Here is a 21,748-nt window from a genome sequence, read left to right on the forward strand (position 1 = left end):
TGGCTTCAAAATGAATTGCAGCTTCATCACATGATGCTTTTGAAGACCAAAATGACTAGAACAAAAAACTTCCAAGGAACATGATAGCAGAGGAGGACCTAGAATGGGTTAGACTATTGTGTGAGACACTGAGAAATGTTATACATGTGCAAACTACTGTATTTTACTGTAAACTATAAACCATTAATCTCCCCAATAAAGAAAAGAAACTTCCAAGGTACAGCACAGGCAAGATACAGTCAGTAGTATGTGCTTAAGTGTCTCTCCCTCTCATTTTCTCTCTGTCTTTATCCAATAAATAAGTAAACATAAAAATGTATTAAAGATAGAAAAAGACTCCACATCCTATTCCCCAGGTTAACTCCAACATATATATATATGAAAGAGGCACTTGTACAACTCTATATTTACCTGAGGAATTGTGCCATGGGGCACTTGACAGAAAATGTCTGCCTGAATATTATGGTAGAGAGCCTTAGGGATCACTTGGCATCTCTCTAGACCCCAGAGCATCATGGAAGTACTGCCAAATTGTACCATGCTTCCCAGGGACTACATGTTAGTTGAGAGACCTAAGACATTTGAAAGGGCATTATGGCTGAGAGGAGACGTTGCTTGTGTGGCTTCAGCAGAGGATCTATAGACCCAGGGCAGATGCAGACCAGGAATCTCTCCCTATGAAGGTCATGACATTATGGAAACCCAACCCAGAATTTTGCTGCCTTTCAAGAGCAAAGACATGGAGAAAAGGCCGAGAGTGACTAAGATTAAACCTACACTGTTGGGGAATAACAGAGCTGTTCTGTCACCAGAATAAACAAGAGCTCAATAGAGAGATTAAGCTGAATTACAGAAAAATAAAGTTATATTTTTAACATACCCACAGAAGTGATTTGAAAATATCATTCGTAACTATTTCACAAATCTGGCTTTTGATGGGGGTTATTTCATGCCCATTTCTTCCTATTCTTCCTCAGGAAGTCCAAGAATAAATGAGCACACAAACATAAACAGGTCCCACACAAAGGGGGCAGCTCTTCTCTTGTCTTAACCCAGATGTGCCAAAGCCAACTAGCTTCTGACATTAGTGGAATTCCATAACCCAAGGTTCTGAGAGGCAAATGGTCACATGTTCTCTAGCTCTGTGTTCTTAACCTCATTTTGCAACAGTTAGGCATCCAGTCTTGGGTTAGGGCAGAAGGAGAAACATAGGCAAAAGGCATGATTTTTGGAGTGTCATCTCAGGTTTGAGCAAGAATTCTGGCTGCTAAAATGTTATTCCCCCCATGCTCGAGGTTCAAGGCCCCTCACTGTTCAGACAGTAAAGAAAGGAAGTCTGATCAAGGCACGGACACACAGCCTCTCCAATTTCAGCTAATAGCCAACATTCAGCTCCTGAGCAGCCAGAGCCACGGAACAAAGGCAGGCTTTTCCAGTCTTGATCCAACCTAATGGGGACCCTAATCCCTCCCAAGACCCAAATCATCACGAAGCATTCTGAACACTTAATCTCCCATTTTCGTTCGGCGGGCCTAGGACATTTCATCAATATGGATGGCAAAATTGTCATCAGTAATTCTTTTTCTTTTCTTTTTTTTTTTTTTTTTTTTTTGGCTCCAGGGTTATTGCTGGGGCTCGGTGCCTGCACTATGAATCCACTGCTCCTGGAGGCCATTTTTCTCATTTTCTTGCCCTTGTTGTTACCGTAGTTGTTGTTGTTGTTGTTGTTGTTACTGTTGTCCTTGCTGTTGTTAGATAGGATAGAGAGGAGAGACAAAGAGGATGAGAGAAAGAGAGGCACCTGCAGGCCTGCTTCACTGCCTGTGAAGTGAGGAGCCAGGGGCTCCAACCGGGATCCTTGCGCTGGTCCTTGCGCTTCACACCATGTGCACTTAACCCATTGCGCTACCGCCCAACCCCCAGCATCAGTAATTCTAAGCTTGACTTCTGTGAAATAAGAAAAGGAAGGGGCCAGGCTGGGGCCCTGGGATAAGGAGAGAGGTCTTTCTCTCCAGAATGACCACTTAAATCAAAGAGTTATGTTGCTGGTTAAATTTTTTATCACAAGAGACCAGGTGGTGGTGCACTACGTTGAATGCACATGTTATAAATGTATTTACCACCAAGATTACAGTGTTAAACCTTGGGTTACTATGTAGTACTATACACCCACTTCTTTAAAAAGTCTACTGTTTCTGAGGCTGGGTGGTGGCACACCACACTGAGGGCATACATTACCATGCACAAGTATCCTGGTTCAAGCCCCTAGTTCCCATCTGCATGGGGAAAGCTTCACAAGTGGTAAAACTGAGCTATGGATCTCCCTATCTATCTATCTATCTATCTCCCTTTCACTCTCAATGTCTCTCTGTCCTATCAAGTAAAAATAAAACAAAAATTTTAAAAGTCTATTATTTCCAAAGAGGCAGATGATGGCATACTAGGTTGGGTTCACACACTACCATGCACAAGGAACCAGGTTCAAGCTCCCAGTCCCCATCAGCAGAAGGAAAGCTTCATAAGCGGTGAAGCAGAACTGCAGATGTCTGTCTCTTTCTCCCACTCTATCTCCCTGTCCCTTTCAATTTTTCTGTCTCTACCTAAAATGAAAATAAAAGTCTATTATTTCCTAATGATTTAAGCAGGTCTTCATTACCTATGTCAAGTCAGTGTGGGCACCTAAACTGTTCTAAAAATAATTTCTCTCTTTGCACCAAGAGTTATCAAGATTCAACTATAAACCATGAATCCCCTAATCAAGAAATTTTAAAAACAAAAAAGAGTTATCAAGATATTGAAGACACACCAATATAATACAGGGGCTACTACGAGACTCTGCACTGATGTTTGGGGAGGCATTTTGTGATTGATAAAATTTACTGTGGTAAATGTTCTTATTCATATCAACAATACCATCACCAGTTTGATCCCCAGTCCTGCTACCCTGTGGCTGTTGTCTAGATAACCAGAATAATGCTATGATGACTCCTCTGACACTTTAATTCACATCCAAAGGTTTCAGACACTGCAGCCACATCTTCATGCACACATTAAGCCAAACACTGACTTAATATAACAGTGCTCATACCTACATGTAGACCAGACAAACCCCCAGACATGCAAATATCCCAATTTCAAACTGACCCCACCCCATGCAAAACCTCACATGCCCCCCTCCCCAAAACCACACAAACGCCTTCCTACAGCCAGCTACCATGTTGAATCAGCAGAACTCTACACACTCATAACAAAAAATCACTTAATTATTTCCACAAGTGGAATACTGGGCTCTCAATCTCTTGTTGACACTCCCTACAGCCTTGCCTCGGTGTCTGTCGAAGGGATCATTACTCTGCTTATTCTGACTTCAGGCTGGACCAGCAGAGGTGGAAGGGAAGGAAAGACATTCAACCAAAACGCTGAATTGTTTCCAAAAGGCCTAGTGAATAAGAGGGACTGGAGTCTTAAAAAACCAAGCAGCTGGTGAGCAGAGAAGGGTCAAGACCTAATAATTTGACTGTTGGCCTACTCCAGATGAGAGAGCCAACTGGGGCAGGTAAGCCAGGGGAAGGTCCTAACTCAAAAGCCTACAGAAGATACTTGGGTCTAGGACTTGTTCCTCCAAGGACAGTGTGGCCACATGTACCCATGCATAAAGTCCAGAGGAATGGCATTTAGCCTGCAGCATGACTAAAAAATTCATCAGAGCCTCCAAACCAGTGAAGAAAGCAATGAAACATCACTAATTCAGAATATGTGATGATTCCAGCAAGGCCTGGGCAAAAGCTTAATTATTTTACCTTCACTCTGCTTTTATAGACAGTCTGACTAGCAAGAGTTCCGACATTCTACTTAAGAGGAAAACGACTCTTGAAGGCCCTCCCAAGACTGTAGAAGCATTCATCAAACTATAGACACTAATCCTGGCTATCTTAAATTCAATTTAAAGGGTATTTTGTGCCAAAGACAACCTACATTCTAGTTACAGTGGGCATTTTCATATACATCACATTACTTTGCAAATATATGATGTTTGGAACCTTCTGCTAATTCAGTCTGGCTTCCGCATGCCTGGGTGAATGTAAGAGAGATACCTGGTTATTGAACAACTTCACTGAGCACCCTTGGTGGAGGGATGGACTCAGAAGTGAGCACTGCATCCAGTTCCAAGCACTGTTTTGGCCCAAATTATGGGTGCAGGAAGAGACAGGTTGATGACAAGATCAACAGGGACAGGAAATCATTCAATTAGATTTCTGAGATAACTTCCTGGCCTGCAGATTTCCAAAGAAAGCCGAGAGTCTCTCTCTGGAAAGAAATGAGCCTTTTGCTTTAGGTGGGAAAGCAGGTCCCTCATGGACCATAGGAAAGATGTCTTGGGAAGGGAGGGTATGACAAGACAGAGGCAAGGAAGGCTGGCCTCAGGGGTTGGGGCCTCCTCCTCCTCTCTGATGAGGCCCTAGAGTTTGCCAGATAAGTTTCACCCTGGGCTGTCCCCCCTGCGGTGTGCATGGTGGGAGGAGGGGTACACCCAGAGACCACAGGAATGCCAAGCAGGGGAAAGGCACCCGGAGCCAAGGGCTCCGGCAAAGAGGATCCAATATCGGCGGGTGACTCCAGCCCCCGTAACAGGAGAGACCGTAAAGTATGTGCTCTGCTTCCCAACCAGCAAACACAGCAAATAACCAATTACACCAAATAGCTAACAGATTTCAGCTCTGATTTCCCTCCCCTTGCCTCCCCTGTGCCTTCACTTGTCATTTGATGGGCGATTTGTATTTGCTCTGAGAAAATGAGAGAAGGAATGACTCACAAAGGAAGGTCCAGATTACATGCAGTGACAGGCTTCAAGCCTCCCTAATCAGAACTAATGGGAGCAGAGGGGAGGCCAGGCGGCACTGGCAACACATCTGAACCCAAGAGTTTTTAAAGAAGTACAGTTTTGTTCCTTGCAAACACACACAGCAATCCGGACCCAATCAACATTGCCAAATGCATGTCCTTAAGAAACCTGCTTGAAGGAGAAGAAACTTACCTTGCTAATTAGCAAACGTATATGCAAGAGCACAGGTAACATGCTTCACATTTTTAAAGCTAAGACACACCCCTTCAAACGCTTGAGTTCAGAGGTGCAACCATGAAGCTCTAAGACAAGCTGCCTTGATTCCTTCTGGAAATACTTCTTCACTGGGGAGCCACACCCTGTAATTGATTCCTTTACTGAGAAAACCTTTGCTTCAAAGTCTTTAGACAAATTGTCAGTATGCAGGAGCTACAACGAAGCATGCCCCTACCCTCTAAACTGAAATTAAGGGAGACAGGGAATCATTGTGCCTTGGGAGAATCAGACCATGAAATCAATAAAAAGTGGCTTAGGGCCAGGAAAGGCAGCATCACCTCAGAGGGTAATAGTAGTCCCTACACTAACCTTAACCTTATGGGCAGATTGTGCTATTATACACATATATATTATACATATATTCTTGGATATATCCAAGAATAAAAGGAATGGGTCAGTCCTAGAAATGCAGATGATGAGGGGTATGAGTGGACTGTTGTCACATGGGCATCATCAGTGAGAGGGTGCCTGGGCATAAGAATGATAATTATTCCTACCTTTACTAACAAAGCTGTCTGTCAATCTTAGTCAGTTGCCCCTAGACTTCACAGAACTGGCTCCCAGCATTCAGATACCTCACTCATTTCCAATCATGATCCACCTTGTCAATTACTGGCCCAACCAAGAAACCATGGGCTGGGCCTCAATCCAAGGTCACAAGCAACTAGGCAAAAGTACTTCTCATTATAGTTTCTAATAGTGATATCCTCAACTTAGGAACTTGGATCATAAGCACCTAGCCCCCCAGAAAATTGACATATTGGCAATCTAAACCCATAAAATTGAGTGTTCACCCAATCAAAACTGAAGAAATTCTCTAAAGAGTGCCTCTTTGAAGGGGAGGGGATGTCACGAAAGAACTATTTTCTCTTTGAATGAGAAGTCCAACTTGGGAGTCAACAAGTTGGGCTGTTAGGTATTTCCAGAGATGTGGCTATGGAATAGGAGCCATTTCAAATCATACTCCTGAAAAAAACTAGAAAACAACAACAGAAAATCACCTGAAAACTCAACAACAAAATATAACCAGGATTTCTAAACCACAGGTAAATACAGACACATGTGGCCAGTGGGTGGAAAACGGTTGAGGAAGAAATTCTCCTAACTCAAAAAGCCACTCTTGGTAATGGCTGGCTACAAACTAGAAGTGAAATGGCTGAGCACATTACCTGGGCCAAGAGTGCTAAGGGTAGCACTCGGGTTCTTCATCAGCGCTCATATCTCCAAGACCACTGGCTGTTAATCCAATGCTTGGCAAAATCTAGACTTAGCTATTAGACAATAGGGGAGAAAATTTGGAGTCCACCCCCGATTTGTCCCTTCTGTTGTATGACCAAAACATTTTCATTTCTAAGTCTAACGATTGAGCTGAGACTCTCAGGAAACTATCTAAGACTGCCTACCAGAACAACAAACAATAAACAAATGTTTCCAGGCTTACTTTTCTTTTTTAATTTTATTATTTTTCATTTTTTTAATTTTTTATTGCTTCCATTGTTGTTGCTGGGGCTAGGTGCCTGCACAACAAAACCACTGCTCCTGGTAATCATTCTCTTCCTTTTGTTGAGACATAGAGAAATGGAAAGCAATGAGAGAGATAGCAGGGAGGAAGAACGAGAAAGACCTACAGCACTGCTTCACCACCCATGAAGCTCCCACTCCCATAACAAGTGACAACTGGGGGCTTGAACCATGCGGGGTCCTTGCACATAATAATATGTGTGCTCTACTGGCTGTGCCACTGCCCAGCCCCTGGTCTTGATTTTCTTCTTACTTCAACCACTCAGCTAGAATCCCAACTGGCACAGTGAAACTATAGTATCTTTGCCTATTTCTTTTTTTCCTTTTCTCAGAATTTGACATTAGAAAGGCACTCATGCACTAATAAACAGAAGCCATCAGAACCCCCAGTACTTGACAAGCAAAGACTCTACTCTGTTACAGTAGACAGCAAGAACCAACTCTTTTTGTTCAAAAGAAGGGAACATAAGGAGAGCTAAGGCAAGTGTCTCCCTATGCTAAAGAGTTCAGGAGAAAAAAAAAAAAAAGAAAGAAAAGATCAAGTCATGCTCATAAGAAGTCTTAAAAGGACACCACAAACAAGAAGTTAAAGTATATAGGTCTGATGATGGGCCTAGACCTCAAATAAATCCCTCCCTCCATTGTAAACAGTCACTTCTATCAGAAACAACACAATAGACCCCTTTGTGGGCCTCCATAGGACCTTGCCCTCAACCTGGATCAACAACGGTAGAGAATGTTCCATCCTCCAAAGGGAGGATGGACAACATACTCTATGCTACACCTGAGGAAGATGGGTCAATACTGGGGCAGCTTGGAATGTTCCTACTCATGACCACAGAATGTGAGCTCATATCTACAGGGATGCAGAGGTCACATAGGCTCCTAAGCTGAATATGGGCCCCAGATCACATCAGATCGATGGAGTTTATAGTCAACAATATTTATACCTCTTTCCCATACTAGGGAGCTACTCTCTTCCCTGATCCAGCTTTCTGTCCCTTTTCCAGCCATGACATCATCTCCCCAGACAATAACTTAGACCCACCTGTATATCAGATTTCAGGCTCAGGGGGAAAAGAAAAAACTAGTATAGCCACAGGCCCTTTGGAATATAACTAAAATATGCCTACTAGCTATCTACAAAATGGAGGACCCCCCCCCCAACTCTTCATTTGCACTATTCCAGCCTTTAGGTTCATAATTGTTCAACAATTTGTTTCGCTTTGTATGTTAACTCTCTCTTCAGCCACCAGGTTCCAGATGCTAGCATGATGCCAACCAGACTTCCCTGGACAGACAACCCCACCAATGTGTCCTGGAGCTTTGCTTCCCCAGAGCCCCACCCTATTAGAGAAAGAGAGAGGCAGACTGGGAGTATGGATAGACCAGTTAATGCCCATGTTCAGTGGCAATTACAGAAACCAGACCTTCCACCTTCTGCATCCCACAATGACCTTGGGTCCCTACTCCCAGAGGGCTAAAGAATAGGAAAGCTATCAGGGGAGGGGATGGGATACGGAGAGCTGGTAGTTGGAATTGTGTGAAGTTGTACTCCTCTTATCCTGTGGTTTTGTTAATGTCTCCTTTTTATAAATAAAAAAAATCCTCAAAAAAATGTATATAGGTCTGAAGGAAATATGGCCTGCATAAAGAAATGCATGACTATTGAATCAAAAATTAACAGCTATATGTCATCAAGTGGATGGTGTTATGGATAAACACTGAACTCTCAAGCACAAGGTCCCAAGTTCAATCTCTGGCATTACATGTGCCAGAGTGACGCTCTGGTGTTCTTCTCTCTCTCTCTCTCTCTCTCTCCTTCCCTCCTATAATAAAGACATTGATTTCCAGCAACATAACAAATTAGAGGATCGAATACCCCCCCCAGCAAGAACACCTAAATGAGCAGACAGAATCTTTAAAATTCTTTTTAAGTTCATGACTGAGCTCATGGCAATGTAAAGAAACTCTTGGGGGCAAATGAGAAAGCAAAAATCCAGAGAAATAAGAAGCCAAAATGCAAACTAACTGTGGAGCCCAAAAAAAGCCCAAGCCAAACATTTAAAGTGAATCTGGGTTTGTAGTGTCTCCAGGCATCTGGTAAAAGTAAACACATATCCTCTCTGGAAGAATGGGACTTTCAGCCAGCCTCCCAAAACTCTCAGATAAAGTTCCAAGGAACATGAGTTCACAATCAAAAATAGTTAAACACATAAGGACCAAGACACCATGAGCAAGAGTCAGCTAGAAACACCAACTGCAGATCAGACCTGTTAGAGCAACAGAAAGCACAATAGTCAGCAATGAGACTTTAAGAAAAAAACTTATTTGAAAAAATAGAAGGCATTCCAAATATGGCAAAGGAACAAGAGACTTTCAAAAATAATCAAATATATTTGGGGCGGGGGAAGGACCCTTTAGCAATAAAAACAATACTTAAGACTAGAAGTTCAATAGATGGAGTTAGACAATTAGGAACAGTCAAAAATTTAGTAAAGTTTACTTTTCTTCAGAAATTTAAGGATGACACAAAGGAATAAGTAGTGAATTAAAAAAAGTATAGTTAATAGGAAGAATGAAGAAGGACCATCAGAAATCTAATCAAAGTTCCAGAAGGAAATGATAGAGTAGGAATGTGTAGTCTTTGAGGAGACAATGGCTAAAAGCTAGTCAGACCTAATTAAAAGACATTTTTTAATGACCAGCCCTTATATTTACAAAGATAGAGCACAATGGAAGTCAGAAGACAAAAAATAATATCTTCAGAATACTGACAGAAGATATCCAGTGAAACCAGACCTTTCAAAATCAAAATGGTGAAACAGCGATGGAGGTATCTCTCTTTCTCCTGCTTCCCTCTCAATTTCTCTCTGTTCTATCAGGACAAAAGAAAGGGAATAAAAAAGGAAAAAAATAGCCACTGGGGGCCATCCTGCAAGCATCAAGTTCCAGCAATAACCCTGGTGACAATAAAAAAATATACACATATATATATATGGTGAATGGATGTTGTTGGTATGCAGACCAACATATGGTATGAGACCCCTTCTGTTTCATTTGGTTTAAATCCCCCCTGCTTAACACTATTCTATTTACATAACCACTTCATTCTATTTACATAACCGCTGTTAACAAGCACTACCCTCCCTCCAGGGCATTGGTTCAATCCTCACTGTTTCATGATATGTTTTTGCTCCACCCCCTCTCCTTGTCACACCCTGATCCTCTCCTTGTCACACTCTGATTGTCACCAGTCACTTTTCTCTCCACCCTCTCTATGTCACATCCTGTTTCCACCCTACTTGGCAAGTATATATAAAGACAGCATTGTGAGTTTTAGAGTACTTGAGTTCAGCTTAGCTCGTCTTAGATTGTGCTGCGTCCTGCATGAATAAAGAGATACTGCCTACAGCTCAACCATGAGTCACTGGTCATCTGTTACCCGCCCGTGAAGCCAGCCCAGCGAAAACAACAGGATGTGATGTGGTGTGGGGCTATATATTGTAATCTTACAATCTTGTAATATACTATTAACAACAAATAAAAAATATATATGATGTAATACCAACCAAAAGAAAGTTGGTGAAGCTGTATTAACAAGAGACAAAAGAATATTTATTTATTTATTTATTTATTTATTTTGCCTCCAGTGTTATCACTGGGCTCAGTGCCAGCGCTAAGAATCCACTGCTCCTGGCAGCCTTTTTTTTTCCTCTATTTTTTTTAAATTGGATAGGACAGAGAGAAATTGAGAGGGGAGGGAAATATTGGGGGGGGGGAGAAAGGCAACTGCCCCTACAGGTAGGGAGTCAGAAGCTTGAACCCAGATCCTTGCGCTTCATACTATGTGCATTTAATCCAGTGCACCACCACCCAGCCCCTGTCTTTAATGCAAAACTCACTAAGACAAATTTTAAAAGGCAGATGGAGTGGGAAATTCACCATACATATTAAAAGATTCTATTCTCAGACCAGCAATAGAGGTCATCTGGCAAGGTGCCTGCTTTATCACAGCTATGACTCATGTTCTAGCCCAATCCCCACTGTATTTGGGGAAGGTACAGTGGATTTTCTTCCCTCTCCCCCTCACTCTATTCATGTCCTTATCTGAAACTACTTCACCTAGCACAATGGAGTCCCAGAAACAACAGGAAAAAGAAAAAAACTATGCCCTAGAAAGATAAAAGAATTCTGAACTTGCTTATTCTAATAATATAGTATCAAATAAACAGAAAGAAATGGGCTGGTGGCAGATATGACGTGGTATGGGGCTATATGTTGTAATCTTAGACTCTTGTAACATACTTTTTTTTTTTAACCAGAGCACTGATAAGCTCTGGTTCATGGTGGTGCAGGGGATTGAACCTGGGATTTCAGGGCCTCAGGCAGGACAGTCTGTTTGCATAACCATTATGCTATCTGCCCCTGTAACATACTATCACTAACAAATAAAAAATATATTTAAAAAGAATAAGCAAATCATAAAGAGAAGCTAGCTGACAGTTATCATAGCAAAGCAGGATGTCTTGGTATGCCTCTCAGAAATCAATAAACCATGCATGCTGCAAAGATAAATTTGAATGACACAGTAAGTTCGATCCAAATGGACATATGATATATAAAACATATTTGGAGAACAGAAATTCTTTGTAAACACATACACAGTACTGTTACAAATATCAAATTTCATTAGACTCTAAAGCATCAGGAATCATTATATACAGACCATATTACTTTTTTATAAGTTTTTTTACTTTTTTTATATTTATTTATTCCCTTTTGTTTCCCTTGTTATTTTATTGTTGTATTTATTATTGTTATTGATGTCATTGTTGTTAGATAGGACAGAGAGAAATGAAGAGAGGAGGGGAAGACAGAGAGGGGGAGAGAAAGACAGACAGCTGCAGACCAGCTCCACCGCCTATGAAGCGACTCCCCTACAGGTGAGGAGCTGGGGGCTCGAACCAGGATCCTTATGCCGGTCCTTGCACTTTGTGCCACATGTGCTTAACCCACTGCACTACCGCCCGACTCCCAAGACCATATTACTTTAAACACAATGCAGATAAATCAGTAACCAATAACAGACAGATAACTTGAGATATGTTTAGGAGCTTCTAAAACATACTTTTAAACAATTCTTGTTTCAGAAAGAAAAAATAAATTATAGAATATACAGAACTGGGGAAAACAAAAATATCACTTATCAAAACTCAAAGGATACATAAAACAGTACTTATACCTATAGGTGTTTAAAATCTTAAATTTTGACATTAGAAAAACAAGTTTGAAAACTGATAAACCAGGCATGGCACTTAAAATATTAAAAATATGAACCCTCAAGTATACAGGAAAACAAATAATAAAGAAATTAATAGACTAAAGTACAAGGTAACAGTAGAGATCAAAAGAGCTAAAAATTGTTTTCTTTTTTAACAGATTTCAAAAATCTGAAAGAAATAATGAAACATAACCTTTGGAATAAAATATGACATAATTAGGCAAAGAAGAAAAATTAAAAGAGGTTATTTTGAAAAATCTGAGATTAATAATTTTCAGGAAGAAATAGATAAATTCCTAGAACTTATAAATCACTGAAAGTGACTCACATAAAAACAGAGTATCACAAAGGACCTGTAATGTTTTTTAAATTTTATCAGCTGGTAAAAATATCCTCAAGAATACAAAGTCTAGACAGTTTTATAAATGAATCTACCAAACATTCAGATTTAAAAAATGAAAGAAAAAGAAAAAGAAACAAAAAGTATACAGTAGAATAAAATTGTGATTAAGCAGAAATTATATTGCTAGCCCACAGAAAAATGCTCAGATCAGTAGAGTTAATCAGAGAAGCTGGCAAAATATCTACATAGAAATTATCAAACACAAATAAATTTCATTTATATGTGAGCGAAAAATTAATTGGAAGATGTACCTTTAAAAACAAAAGTAAATAGCAAAAAAAATCATAAAATAGCTAAAATTAAATCTAATAAAATTTATATAAAAATGTTTATTGGAAGACATTAAAGAACAACTAAATAAATGGAAATATGTATTATTTTCTTGATTAAAGAGCAGTATTGTAGGTAACATTTCTCCTCAGTGAATCCAGAAATTCACTAACCTGTAATTCAGTCACAAATCACAACAGAGTCTTAAAGTAGACAATCTGGGGAGTTGGGCGGTAGCACAGTGGGTTAAGCGCATGTGGTGCAAAGCGCAAGGACCTGCATAAGGATCCCGGTTGGAGCCCCCGGCTCCCCACCTGCAGGGGAGTCGCCTCAGGAGCAGTGAAGCAGGTCTGCAGGTGTCTTTCTCTCCCCCTCTCTGTCTTCCCCCTCTCTCTCCATTTCTCTCTGTCCTATCCAACAACAACGACATCAGTAACAACAACAATAATAACTACAACAATAAAAAGGCAACAAGAGCAACAAAAGGGAAAAATAAATAAATAATGTTGGGGGGAGAGGTGGGTGAAGCTTCACAAGCAGTGAAGCAATGTTGCAGATGCCTCCTTTTCTCCTTCTCTGTCTCCCTCTTCCAACTCAGTTTCTCTCTGCTTCTATCCAATAAATAAATAAAATATTTTTGATTTTTTTATTATCTTTATTTATTGAATAGAGACAGCCTGAACTGGAACTGAAAGGAACGAGGGAGAGAGACAAAAAGACACCTGCAAAAGAAAGACACACTGCTTCACCACTGGCAAAACTTTCCCCCTGCAGGTAGGGACCCTGGGCTTGAGTCTGGGTCCTTGTTCATTGTAACATGTGCGCTCAACCAGGTACGCACGCACCTGGCCCCACTAAATAAACTATTTTTAAATTGGCAATTTGATTCTAAAATTGAGGTAGAAAAGCAAAGAATAGTAGTGGCACACCTGAAAATGAAAAGGGTGGAATATCTCTTTTACTAGGCATCAACGGCTATTAAAAAGCTATAATAAATCAGACAGTGGAATAACACTTGGCTGAGCACACATGGTATTCATTATCACTCAAGGAAAACTATCTCACCTACCTGGAAAACCCGAACAGAGTTCAGTAACTGTCTGTCAGAACTAATGGAAGAGCCTAATAAAGAGCTTGTATCAATGTAAATATAAAGAAATACGACTTAGTAAGAAATGGACTGAACTGTATCAAGCTAAAACTCCTGGTGTGGGGGTAGATAGCATAATGGTTATGGAAAGAGAATCTCCTGCCTGAGGCTCCAAAGTCCCAGGTTCAGTCCCTTGTATCACCATAAGCCAGAGCTGAGCAGTGCTCTGGTAAAAAAAAAAAAAAAAAAAAAAAAAGTTCACCACCAAAACTCCAGGACATAAAAAAATAAGATAACAGTGGAAGCTAAAACAATTAAACCTCCAATGATAGGCAAATACAACACTATGGTAGAAGACTCTGGGGTGGGTGGAGGGGCGGTGTGGGGGAGGCTCAGGTCCTAGAACAGGATGGCAGAGGACCTAGAGGGGTTTGTATTGTTGTGTGGAAAAATGAGAAATGCTATACATGTAAAAACTACTGTGTTGACTGTCAACTGTAAAACATTAATACCCCAATAAAGAAATTTTAAAAAATTCTATGAGTGTCCACATATTGGTGACATGCAGTCATATTCTGAAAGAAGTTAAAGCTATGTAAAATACAACACTTTCAAGTAAAACAAAATACAGAAAAATACAAAATGATTTTAATTATCTGTATGTATACACACATGCTTAAAAGATCTTAAAAAGGTAGGCACATCAAAATTTTAAGAGTTTATCTCTAGTTGTTGGGCATACAGGTGGTTTTGATTTCCTGCCTCAAAGGTTTTCTGTTTTCTTTATTTTCTATAATGGGTAAGTCACACATACACACGCACACACACACGCACACACACACACACACACACACATACACACACACACACACACCTATATTTCCTCCTCCTAGAGATCCCCAAGACACCCAATGAAGCAACATCTCTCTTAGAGATATAGAAGTAAATAACTTTTGGCAGTTCTCTTCTTAATGTCCCTTCCCCAGCAGGTCAGGGGTTCGTTCCCCTTGACCCCCAGTGTAAGACTGCTTAAGCATATGATGAAGGGTGGACATCAAAGTCATCTTCTTGAAGGGGCCATGGCCCATTAAAAGATAGCCAGGAAATCAGCCCAGGTAGATAGACAGGAGCCCTACTGGTAATGGTGGTCCCCTTAGAATATGCTAGGGTCCCTGAGTCACACCCAACTGGAAGGGACAGAAAGAGTCACCCTGGTTTAGGCCAAAAGCTTCTCATGTCTCATGTCCTAGCAGTCAAGGTCTCATCTAGAGATTCTCCAGCTTCTACTGCCCCATGAAATCCCAGCTGACCCCCAGTCCTCATGCAGGTACACAGGACCAAAACAAATCTTTTCATCCCATTACTACTACAGGGGGTAAAAGATAAGTGACTGTTTTCTTTGGGTCTCAGTAATGTGCTTCCTTTCTTCCCCCTTTCAATATCCCCCTTTAGTCCCCTTCTCCCACCTCCAGCACAGCACCCCACCCACCCAGGGAAATTAAGGTGCCCACGGATAAGTAACAATACATACATGAGGACTGGATGGAGAAGATGCCATGTTAGTGGGAGCCGAGCCCGACAGACCATCTGTAAGCTACAAATTAAACAAGCTGGTTAGCAACAGGAGTAGAGAATCCACTTCAGTGAAGGTGGGACAGCCCCAAAGTAGGGGTCACTGATGAGACACCCTGTGCTTTCTCCCTAGGGAGGCTGAAAAAGTGGTAGGAAGAATATATGCCTGGCCCCATGGCTCCACCAGCTACACGACCTTGGGCTAACCCTGACCTCTCCAAGTCAACACCCCCATCTGGAGAATGGGCACAGAGTCTACCCCACAGGACAACAATGAGCAGAGGTGAGATGAAGACTATGCATGACAGCCCAAGGAAAGCACAGGGAAGAAACAAGCCACACCTGTCCCACTGATCTTGGTACCATCAACTCAGTGTTACTCTCACACATTCTCCTTGCCTTTTATTTTCTTTTGATTTTGCTTTCTTTTTTGCCTCCAGGGTTATCACTGGATGGATGCATTGGATCGACCTTCTCGTGGTGCATCCTGTGAGTACCCATTCATTGGGGAAACTGACGATCCTTCCTAGCCGACTGAATCCACATGGATCCCAGTCACTTTCAAAGCCAGCAACAAGCAGCTCCTGACAGCTTTCAACCTGATGCTCTTGACTGGCTACGGAAGAAGGGCAAACGCTAGAAGAAGAAGGGTTATCACTGGGGCTCAGCGCTAGCACTATGAATTCACTGCTTCTGGCAGCCATTTTGTTTTTCCATTTTATTGGATAAGACAGAGAGAAACTGAGAGAGAGGGAGAGAGAAAGAGACACCTGCAGACCTGCTTTGCCACTTGTGAAGGGGAGAGAAAGAAACACCTGCAGGCCTGCTTTGCTGCTTGTGAAGCGACCCCTCTGTAGGTGAGGAGCCGAGGGCTCAAATCTGGATCCTTGTGTGGGTCCTAATCTTCATACTATGTGCACTTAACCCAGGTGTGCCACCAACTGCTCCAACCCCCTTTTTTGTTATTTTTTTTTTTGTTATTAGGGTTATAATTGGGGCTTGGTACCTTCACAACAAATCCACTGCTCCTGGCAGCCAGTTTTCACATTTTCCTTCCCTTTTTCTTTCTTTCTTTCTTTCTTTCTTTCTTTCTTTCTTTCTTTCTTTCTCTTTTTCTTTCTTTCTTTTTTGTCCTTTTTATTTGATAGCACAAAGAAAAATTGAAAGGGGAAGAGGAGACAAAAAAGGAGGAAGTAAAAGAGACACCTGCAGCACTGCTTCATCACTCATAAAGCTTCCTCACATCCTGTAGGTGGGGACTGAGGTCTTGAACCTGGGGGGTTGTACATGGTAATGTGTGTGCATCGCCCTGTCCCTCTTCTTGTCTTTCAAACCTGCCATCCCCTACATATTTCAAGTCCCTTCAAATCTCTGCTGATTTCTTCCAATAGCTCAGTCACACCAGCGCCTGACTGGACACAATTCCTAAATTAATGAAAGTTTCTGGTTCTTCAATCACTGAGGGCAAGAATCAGGACATCCTATGGCCACCATCAAAACCACATGTAAGAGGGGTTTTGAAAGTCTTACAATCCCGCAAGTCATGTCTATACCACAGAAAGCTGTCTGCATTCTTTCTACCATTGGATCTATGCTTACAACCAGCCGGTTCTGTGAATTAGTGATTTACACAGTGAATTCCTAGGCTGCGGGGGGTGGGGGGAGCTGAGGGCCCAGGAGTAGAGTTTGGGTGACTTTTGCAGAGGCCACTGCAGTGTGACAGGTGGATGAGGCCAGGAACTGAGAGGGAGCAAGGCCTAAATGGGGATTGTGAGTGCAGACATTACAAAAGCACAGACATTCAAGCAAGAGAAGATAGTTTGGGGAGGCAGGCCCTGGAACAGAAGAGAGAAGCTGGAGCAGTGAAAACAATGGGACCCTGATTTTCAGGGTCAGCTTCTCTCTTCCCAGAGCCAGGGGCTCCGGGAGATACCACAGGATGTCAAGCCACAGGTGGTCCCTCCTATTCAGGAAGATAGGGGAGGTTCTGTCCTAGGGTCCAGGCAAATCTAGGGAAGCAATGAGCGATGGAGCTCTGCTGGAAGGGGCATGGGGAGGGGTTGGGAGGACTCACAACCCTCCACTGCTCTGAGAAGACTTCACTAAAGGGGGCTTTTAGACCTCCCACATTAGCCTTCAGGGCTGTTCAGAGCCAGAGGAAGCAGCAGGAAGGCGGAATGGCCTATGGACACCCAGCTAGTGCACCAAATAAGGGGGGCTGGCCTGTAGTGCTGGATGTAGTGACCCCCGAGCAGGGCCAGACCAAGACCACATGAATCCCTGCTACTCAGAGACCAGTCCCAGGGCAGCAGCTCTGCCCCTCCTGTTCTCACCCTGAGCCTCACAGAAGCCATATTGGTATTGTTAAGACAGTTCATTTTTAGAAAGGTGAGAGGGAAACCAGCAGTTCCCCAGAGGAAAGAGGAGGAAAAAAAAAAAAAACTAGCACTAAACATAGAGCAGCTAAGATTTGGTGCAGCTTCCAAAATTACACCTTCCCCTTTGGGACTCAGCATAATTTGCCTCTCCGGGTCTGAGAGCACGTTCCCACCTTCATGGTGTCCCAGAGACTATAACTAGAGCGGCGGGCTCAAAATTAGCCAGAATGGGAGCCAGAGCCAGGGGGCAGCCAACATCAGCATCCTCCCCACCCCACAGGGCACAGAACAAACAAGTCAACACCTTCAGGCTCCTCCTCCACACTAGCCTGCTTCCCTCCATAGCCCCTGTGCTCTCAAACACACTGTCAACATATAATCAACAAGCAAACAGACACACACACACACACACACACACCACCACCACCACCACCACCAAGCCCTTGTCTCAGCTCCGTTGTTTATCAGGCCCTGCAGACCTCAGACTTTCAATGTCTTCCTCTCATCCCATCTCTTGAGAACCACCTCCCTAGTTACACAGCCCAAGTGAACCTCAAGGGGTCAGGAGAACCCAAGATGGCAGTGTCCTCTTTAACAAGGCACCTCATCACTTTAGAATCACTCCAAGCATCTCTTTTGAGATGTTCCAGACACCGCTCATCTTTCTCCCAACCATGCAGAAAGTTTCTGAATATTCTCCCTCCTCTGATTCCCTGTCCCAATGTACACCTCTTCCCCATACCAGAAATTCTCTTTTTCTAAAGACTTGAAGAGGAACATGCACCCCCACCCCTTCCCTACCCACAGTGATCTCTCAAGTGAGAGGCAAGAGTCACCCTTGCCCAGTGACTCCAAGGGCATCTCAGTGCCTAGAAAATTCACAGAGCAGAGCGGGGGCGCAGAGTGTGTGTCTAAGCCACATGCATGTGCTTACTCCCAGGCCATAGGACAAAAACCTGTCCTGTGCTGAGGGCAGACTGAGAACAACACTGGAATCCCTTTGTGAGAGCCTCAGCACCAAAGGGAATTCCTGGTGGCCCATCTGCTTTATAGACACATTCTAGATCATCTCTAGAATGGGAAGCTCTTGACAGAAACCAAGCCATTTCCCAAGAAACCTGAGAAACACTCCACTTGTCTTAGCCTCACAACCCAAGCATCAGGAGAAACTGAGGTGAGGTGACATTTTTCTAAAGTGTGGTGGTGGGCTGGGAAGACAGTATAATAGTTATGAAAAAGATTTTCATACGGAGGCTCTGAGGTTCCAGGTTCAATCTCCAGCACCACCATAAGATGAGCAGTGCTCTGGTAAATATATATATATATATATATGTCAGTGGAGATACTGCGTTTCATCAGTGGAGAGAAGGTATAGCTAAGGAAAGAAATTGAAGAGCCCAAGACAAGAACCCCTCTGACAGGCATATATGTAAAGCTAGGAGGGGTACTGGGCAGAGCGGACTTGAGGACCTGAGGTCAGCTGTAGGGCTGCACCACCCAGAGAAATGGGATACCAGGAAACATGGGCCAGACACATGGGAACAGGAATGTGCTACTTCTTCTAGACTTTGTGACCCTCCAGTCCTCCCAGCCTGTCTGTGCTGAGGATGAGGAAAGGGAGAGTCACACTCTGGCAAGCTCTTTGGAACTGGAACCTCCAGCCTCTTGGCTCACCCTTATAGCATCTGGTCCTTCCAGGGACCAGGGGCGTGTGCAGTAGAGATACTGAGTGACAAATCAGACCAGTGACCCTCAATGAAAAACAAACAACACAAAAATCAGACTGCCTATGCAGCCTGGGAGGTAGTGTACTGAATAAGTGTTAGAGTATCAAACATAAGGTCTTGGCCTTCATCCTCAGCGTTACATATGCCAGTGTGACACTCCAGTTCTTGCTCTCTCTCTCTCTTCCTCCCTAGTTATATAATTAATGTCTCTCTCTGTGTGTGTCTCTCTCCCCTCTCTGATGAAATAAGTAAAATTTTTACAAAATTAATGTGTAATCCTTTCTAATAAATCAGTTTTTCCTGCAACCCCCACCCCTGTCAGACTCCATCAGGATGGGGCTCCTTACAAACAGCATTATGGGAGACTAAGCAGTGGTGCACCTGGTTGTGTGTACAAAATACCATACACAAGGACTGGGGTACAAGCCCCCAAGTCCCCACCTGCAGGGGGAAGCTTCATGACCAGTGAAGCAGAGCTACAGGTGTCTCTCTCTCTCCCAAATATCCTCTTACCCTCTCAATTTCTTTTTGTCCGGTCAAATAAACCAGAGAAGAGTGTTATAGCTTATCCATCACACAAGGAACAGATGAGGACAGTGTCCACGCCCATCAGAGCAGCCCGTTATTACACCTCCTCGTCCTCCCTGCTCTTCTAGCAGCCTGTGGTCCAAGCTTTCCCCATGTGGGCAAACCTCCAGAAGCCCAGACACCAGCTCTCCATCCTCTGCCTGGCCCAGTTCTAGCCAGAATAGCCATGTTCTCCCACAGAGAGCACAGTCCCTGCTCTTGCTCAGACCTGAGGCCTGGTTCACTCACGTCAGCCCTGGGGGACGGGACGTCTGGACTGAGCCCCACCCCCTTCTGTCTCTTCTGACTGTGCTTGTTGCCAGTAGGACCCAAAATAGTCCCTCCCCATCTGAGTCTGCAGACACTCTGAGGGCAGCACACACAGAACGGAAATCCTGCTGGGCAAGCCCTGCACTTCCCTGCCAGACTCAGACAGGCCCACTGAGGGGGTAGAGAACAGGAGCCAGGACCTGGAGCCTGCAGTTCAGGGCTAATTATTCACCTAACTCAGCTCCAAACATGCACCCAGGCCAGAAGACACTAACATTGAGTCTAGTAAATACTGTCTGAAATCATCTGAAACCTCCCCTTAAACTTCCCCAGTCAAGAGAAACTCCTTTTTAAACCTAAAGGAAGAAGGGACAGATAAATTCACTTATCCATTCACTCATTCAGCAACCACCCATTCATCTAACCATCCACCTACCCACTCATTCATCCATCCACCTACCGACCCACCCATCCACCTACCAACCCACACACCCATTCACCTACCCAAGCACCCCTACTCACCCACCCATTCATTCACCTAATCCACCTACCCACCCATTCAGTCATCCAGCCACCTACCCAGTCACTTACCTACCCACCCAGCCAGCGAAACTTCATTGAACCACCTCTTCTAAACATGGCCTATACTGACCATCAAGGGCACAAAGAAAAATGTGCCCAAGCCCCATGCAGGAAGATGCTGACATTTAGAGACCAGTAGGTAGGACCTGAGGCAAATTCTGTGATTAAAATAGATAGGACTTGCAGGAGAAGGGAAGGAGCCAGGGAGCAATCCTGGAGAGAGGTGACCACACCTATGCTGAGTCTTAGAGCATCACCAGGAATTGGCCCAGAAGGTGTCCCCAGTAGGATGTTGGGAAAAACCCTGAAGAGTCACAGAAGTGAAAGGAATGGAGAGAGCTTGGTAGTTCTGAGGACTTCAAGCACTGGTGAAACTTGAGAGCAAGACCTCTTTCTCTTGCCTTAGAAGTGGCAGAAACCCACCCTTAGAACAGACAAAGAGATGAGTGAAATGAGAGCATGAGAAACAAGCAGAAATGAACCCTAAATAAGACGTTGAAAAACAAGATCAGAAGAGAAAAAACAAGGTAGAAGCTGAACTGGAGTTGGTGTATTGCACCAAAGTAAAAGTCTCTGGGGTGGGTGGAGGGGAGAGTACAGGTCCTGGAAAAGGTGACAGAGGGCCTAGTGGGGGTTGTATTGTTATGTGGGAAACTGAGCAATGTTATGCATGTACAAACTATTGTATTCACTGTCGAATGTAAAACATCAGTCCCCCAATAAATGAAAAAATAAATAAATAAAAAAGGGGAAGTTTTAAGGCAGAGGTTGGATAATCATCCGTCAGGTAAAGATTCCTGCAGTAGATAATGACGGATTGATGTACAATAGCCTTGATGACCTTCCCACATTCTTCTACCAACATGATACAATGCAACTACTGAATCATAGGGATAGAATTCTCAAGAAAGGGAGTCGGGCAGAAGCACAGCGGGTTAAGCGCACTTGGCACAAAGTGCAACGAC

At 43.2% G+C, this 21,748-nt stretch overlaps 1 protein-coding gene across 17 annotated transcripts in view; it reads right to left on the bottom strand.

The window, feature by feature from the left end:
* Positions 1-21,748, bottom strand: part of DYSF (dysferlin) — a 272,723-nt gene that overhangs the window by 54,097 nt on the left and 196,878 nt on the right. For 9 of the 17 annotated variants that reach the window (XM_060187109.1, XM_060187107.1, XM_060187104.1 and 6 more), the window contains one exon: positions 15,219-15,281. The exons of the other annotated variants lie outside the window; for them this stretch is intronic. In XM_060187109.1, the coding sequence (XP_060043092.1) occupies positions 15,219-15,281 (63 nt within the window). The remainder of the gene's footprint in view (positions 1-15,218; positions 15,282-21,748) is intronic. 17 annotated transcript variants of the gene reach the window in all.

Source organism: Erinaceus europaeus, chromosome 3 (assembly GCF_950295315.1).
Source record: "Erinaceus europaeus chromosome 3, mEriEur2.1, whole genome shotgun sequence".
Taxonomy (NCBI): domain Eukaryota; kingdom Metazoa; phylum Chordata; class Mammalia; order Eulipotyphla; family Erinaceidae; genus Erinaceus; species Erinaceus europaeus.